The sequence below is a fragment of the Juglans regia genome, chromosome 6, assembly GCF_001411555.2.
Source record: "Juglans regia cultivar Chandler chromosome 6, Walnut 2.0, whole genome shotgun sequence".
NCBI lineage: Eukaryota > Viridiplantae > Streptophyta > Magnoliopsida > Fagales > Juglandaceae > Juglans > Juglans regia.
In genome coordinates, this window is record NC_049906.1 from 21,120,179 (window position 1) to 21,126,049 (window position 5,871).

General features: G+C 40.1%; 1 protein-coding gene across 1 annotated transcript; it reads left to right on the top strand.

Moving 5' to 3' along the window:
- The first annotated feature begins 430 nt into the window (after window positions 1-430).
- LOC109014453 lies at window positions 431-3,785 on the top strand. The gene is made up of 3 exons (XM_035690699.1): window positions 431-2,077; window positions 2,394-2,546; window positions 3,105-3,785. The coding sequence occupies exons 1-3, from the start codon at window positions 431-433 to the stop codon at window positions 3,783-3,785; spliced, it is 2,481 nt and encodes an 826-aa protein (XP_035546592.1).
- The last annotated feature ends 2,086 nt before the right edge of the window (window positions 3,786-5,871 follow it).

Consider the following 5,871-nt stretch of genomic DNA (forward strand, 5'->3'; position numbering starts at 1 on the left):
AAGAGCTTTGGTTCTAAGATAAGTTTGTCTATCTTTTATTTTCGTTCTATTTCCTGTTCTTTGCTGTAAAAAAAAAAAAAATGAAAACGAAAAAAGATATTATAAAAAAAAAAAAAAAAGGTACACGATTCCAGTAAGAAAACTTCTTCCTTTCAATCTTGTATCTCACCTTATTCAAGTACTTGAACTTTTGATGAGTTTTGGTTGTTTATTTTCTGAACTGCTGCTGGATTATTTTGAATGAGTTTCTTGAAGTTCGATTAAGAACTAAAGAAGACACAGAAGAGTGGAAAAAGGCAAGAGTGCGAGACCATATGAGGGTAAAAGCCGTTTAGAGTGAAAACACGAGTGCAAGTGTATCAATTCTTGAGTGAAACACGTGAGGGAGAGTGCTTGTGAGGATTCTAACTTTGTTTGCAGATTTTAAAACATGTCTAATAATCAAGAAGAAGACACAACCGAAGAATTTCGACAACCTCCAGTTCCAAACGTCCAAATGCAAGCGATGTTAGGGGAGATGAGGCGTATGTTGAGGGCTGAATTAGAACCTATTCACGAAAGGTTGGACAGGGTAGAAGCAGAAACTCCTAGGGGCCAGCAACATGACATCCACAATAGGCAGCATGGTGGGCGTGGTCCGTGGCGGAATGTTGATGGAGAGGCGGAGTCGGAGGAGTTTGATGAGCAATATTTGAACCGAGGCAGGATTGAGCGTGGGTATAGAAATAGAGAAGCTAGGATGGGTAGGCCTAGGAGGGATAACGATTTAGGAAATATAAAGATTAAAATCCCATCTTTTCAAGGTAAAAATGATCCTGAAGTTTATTTGGAGTGGGAAACTAAAATGGAGATGGTTTTTGATTGTCACAACTACTCAGAGATAAAGAAGGTTAAGTTGGCTGCAATTGAATTTACCGATTATGCCATTGTGTGGTGGGATCAATTACTGATTAATAGGAGGAGGAATAGAGAGCCACCCGTGGACACTTGGGAGGAAATGAAAATGCTTATGAGGAAGCGTTTTGTACCCAGCCACTATTATAGGGGATTGTATCAAAAATTACAGAGGTTAATTCAAGGATCTAAAAGTGTGGATGAGTATTACAAAGAGATGGAGGTAGCTATGATCCGGGCTAATGTAGAAGAGGACCGGGAAGCCACCATGGCTAGGTTTTTGCACGGTTTAAATCGTGAGATTGCGGATATAGTCGAGATGCAGCACAATGTTGAGTTGACAGATATGGTGCATCAAGCCATAAAGGTGGAGGAACAATTCAAACGAAAGGGATTGGCTAGGAGGGGACTGCCTATGGCTACAACCAGCTCGTGGAAGACAACTCCAAAAAGGGTTGAGCAGCAACAAAATAAGCCAAAATTTGAATCCTCTAAGAATGCCAACTTAAAGACCGCCACTACTTCAGGTACAATCGAGACTTCAAGTTCTAAAACACGTGATATTAAATGTTTTAAATGTCAGGGGCGCGGACATATAGCCAGCCAGTGTGTAAACAAGAGGGTGATGGTGATAAATGCCCAAGGAGAGCTTGAGTCAGAAAATGAGGAAGAAGTAGATAATGATGATATGCCATCTATGGAGGATGCTGACGATGAGCAAAATGCTGTGGTTGGAGATTTATTGGTTGCAAGGCGAGTTCTCAATGTGCAGGTTAAGGAGGAAGAAAGTAACCAAAGGGAGAACTTGTTTCATACTCGGTGCTTTGTAAATAACAAAGTTTGCAGTGTCATTATCGATGGTGGGAGTTGCACAAATGTAGCCAGCACTTATTTGGTGGAGAAATTGGCTTTAACTACCTTGAAACATCCTCAACCTTACCGGCTTCAGTGGTTGAATGAATGTGGGGAAATCAAGGTGACAAGACAAGTGTTGGTGGCATTATCCATTGGCAAATATGAGGATGAGGTGCTTTGTGATGTGGTTCCTATGCACGCATGCCATTTACTGTTGGGAAGACCATGGCAGTATGATCTGAGGGTTACGCATGATGGATTCACAAATAAGTATTCCTTCACTCTTAATAGGCAACCTATTACTCTTGTGCCATTAACTCCAAAACAGGTCAGGGAGGACCAATTAAAGTTACAAAGTTCAAATGAAAAAAAAAAAAGGAAAAGGAAAGGAAAGCCGAAACTGAAAAAAAAGACTTAAAAAAAAAGGAGAGAAAAACATTGATCAGAGTGAAAAAGAAAGGGAGAGGATTTCGGCTATAGTGAGAGCAAGAGAGGAGAAATTCAATTACATTGCAAAAAAAAGTGAGATCAAGAGAGCATTATTTTCACACCAGCCCCTTATTGTACTCATGTACAAGGAGGCTCTTTTATGTACTAATGATCTCGTCGGTGCTTTGCCGAGCAATATTGTTTCTCTTTTGCAGGAGTTTGAAGATGTCCTTCCTGAAGAGGTACCCTATGGTTTACCTCCAATCCGAGGGATTGAACATCAAATTGATTTCATACCTGGTGCATCAATTCCAAACCGACCTGCTTATAGGAGTAATCCCGAGGAGACCAAGGAACTTCAGAGGCAAGTAAGTGAATTATTGGAGAAGGGGTTTGTGCGTGAAAGTATGAGTCCTTGTGCGGTTCCGGTGCTGTTAGTTCCCAAGAAGGATGGAACATGGAGGATGTGTGTTGACTGCCGAGCCATCAACAACATAACGGTAAAGTATCGTCATCCCATTCCTAGACTAGATGATATGCTGGATGAATTGCATGGTTCTTGTGTCTTTACAAAAATTGATCTTAAGAGTGGATATCATCAGATTAGGATGAAAGAAGGTGATGAATGGAAAACTGCATTTAAGACTAAATATGGTTTGTATGAGTGGTTAGTGATGCCTTTCGGTTTAACTAATGCTCTGAGCACATTTATGCGTTTGATGAACCATGTTTTGCGAGCATTTATTGGCAGATTTGTAGTTGTGTATTTTGATAATATCCTGATCTATAGCAAAAATTTGGAAGAACATGTAATGCATTTGAAATCTGTTTTGGAAATTCTAAGGAAAGAAAGGTTGTTTGCTAACCTCAAAAAGTGCACCTTTTGCACGGATAAGCTTGTGTTTCTTGGTTTTGTTGTTAGTAAGAGAGGAATTGAGGTGGATGAGGAAAAGGTGAAGGCAATCCAAGAGTGGTCAACGCCTACAACAGTCAGCCAAGTGAGGAGTTTCCACGGCTTAGCTAGCTTCTATAGACGGTTTGTGCGTGATTTTAGTAGCTTAGCCGCCCCTCTTACTGAAGTCATCAAGAAAAATGTGCCGTTTAAGTGGGGAAAAGAACAAGAAAAGGCATTTAGTCTGATCAAAGAAAAGTTAACTAATGCACCTTTGCTTGTTTTACCTAACTTTGCTAAAACTTTTGAAATTGAGTGTGATGCTTCAGGCATAGGTATTGGAGCTGTTTTGATGCAAGAAGGCCGTCCAATTGCTTATTTCAGTGAAAAGTTGAGTGGGGCAGCCCTAAATTACCCTACTTATGATAAGGAGATGTATGCCTTGGTGAGGGCTTTGGAAAATTGGCAACACTATCTATGGCCAAAGGAGTTTGTGATTCACACAGATCATGAGTCTTTGAAGCATTTGAAAGGACAGCAAAGGTTGAACAAACGCCATACCAAGTGGGTGGAATTCATTGAAACATTTCCGTATGTAATCAGATATAAGCAAGGTAAGGAAAATGTGGTGGCTGATGCATTGTCCCGAAGGTATGCCTTACTTTCCATTTTAGATACAAAAATGCTTGGCTTTGAATACATTAAGGAATTGTGATATGAACCTGTGGGAATGAATTCCCTTGAACCCACAATCAATTTGAAAACTCCCCAAGAAAGCCAAAAATCAAGTCAAGGATGGAGAATCTAGACCCGATGAGAACCCGTTTCAAGAACCTAGATTATATTAAAATCTAGACCCGTTGAAGAACCCGTCTCAAGAACCCAGATTACAAGGGAGGAACGCCACAAAGGTTGTGATTTACCTTTGATAAGTTCAAGAGTTCAATCAAGAATAAGAGGAGAAAACTCAACTCACAAATAAAATTCAATATTGTCTAACTCTCAAATGAGGCTACAAAGAGTTTTTAATGCCAAACCTAATCAAAACCCTAGCCAAAATAATGCCCCTTTTACCCAAAATTACCCTTGATGAACAGTACCGGCTACAGTACGCGCGGCTACAGTAACCCCAACAGTAAATTGATGAAACCCTAGTTCCTAAAATGTAATTTTCCAAATAAGCCCTTGGCCAAAATACAAGGCCTTCCCAAAAACATAGTTCAAAAGAAATAAGACATGTGAGCCAAGCATCTTCAAGCCCACTTATTCTAAACTAATAAAATAAATCATTTAACCAAATTGGAAGCCTCCAATAACAATAGGCCGTATCTTTAAGTCATGTCTTCCACAGCTTGAATAAAGTGGATCAAAACTGGTTCTTCTTCTTTCAGACCCATCTTCAGTGTTGGGCTCTTGCTGGCTTCATCCCAGGTGGATTGCACCAATCCTTGCATTGCTTCCTTGATCTTCTTGGCCCTTGATCTTGTAATTGGCCCATCTGGAACTTGCAAAGGATCTTTAAGAGTAGGCCCACCTTGGTTCCTATCATTCCCCCTCTCCTCAAAAGGATTCGACCTCGAATCTTCACCTACATCAAAAGGAGAAAGATCAGAAACATTGAAAGTTGCAGAAACTTTATACTCACCTGGAAGATCCACTTTATATGCATTGTCATTAATTTTCTCAAGAATTTGGTAAGGTCCATCTCCTCGAGGATGCAACTTAGTCCTTCTATGGGCTGGGAATCTTTCTTTGCGCATGTGAACCCAAACCCAATCTCCTGGTTCAAAGATGACACGCCTTCGTCCTTTATTGGCTTGGGAAGCAACCCTTTCATTCTTTTGGGCAATTTGAAGCCGTACCCTCTCATGAAGTGACTTCACCAACTCCGCCTTCTTTTGTCCATCCAAACTACTCCTGTCATCAACAGGTAAAGGCATCAAATCCAAAGGAGTAAGTGGATTAAATCCATAAACAATTTCAAAAGGAGAGTATGAAGTAGTAGTATGCATCGTCCTATTATATGCAAACTCTATAAATGGCAAACAATCCTCCCAAGTTTTTAAATTCTTATGAACAACAGTGCGTAAAAGTTGAGTTAAAGTCCTATTAACTACTTCAGTCTGACCATCAGTCTGTGGATGACAAGTAGTGGAAAATAAGAGCTTAGTACCCAATTTCCCCCACAACACCTTCCAAAAGTAGCTAAGGAATTTAACATCCCTATCAGAAACAATACTCCTAGGTACACCATGGAGTCGCACTATCTCCTTGAAAAACAAGTCAGCTATTAATCAATCTGGTGCTCAATGCCTCGAATGGGTGGCAACTCATTTGGCATCTCCTCCGGGAATACATCCTCAAACTCCTGCAACAAAGAAATAGCCAAACTAGGAAGAGACTGATTAGTTTCATCAAGAGTAAGATAAGACTCTTTATAGACAAGAAAAATCATAGGGCGATCTGCGAAGAAAGCCCTCTTAACCTCACTCTCTCTTGCATAGAAACTCACTTTTGCCTTTCCTTTTCTCTCAGAAGACTCTCTTTCTTTTTTCTCTCGTGGCTCCACTCTTTTTTCTTTACTCTCAGCCACCTCTCTACTTTCTTTTTCACTCTTTCTTTCATGCTCATATTCACTCTTACTCTTTCTTTTTTGCTCAATCTCTTTTTCACTCTTCCTTTTTTGATCACTCTCATTTTCACTCTTTCTCTTCTGATCACTCTCATTTTCACTCTTTCTTTTTTGAGCAACCTCACTTTTCAATTTCAATTGGTCCTCATAGACCTGGCTTGGAGTTAAA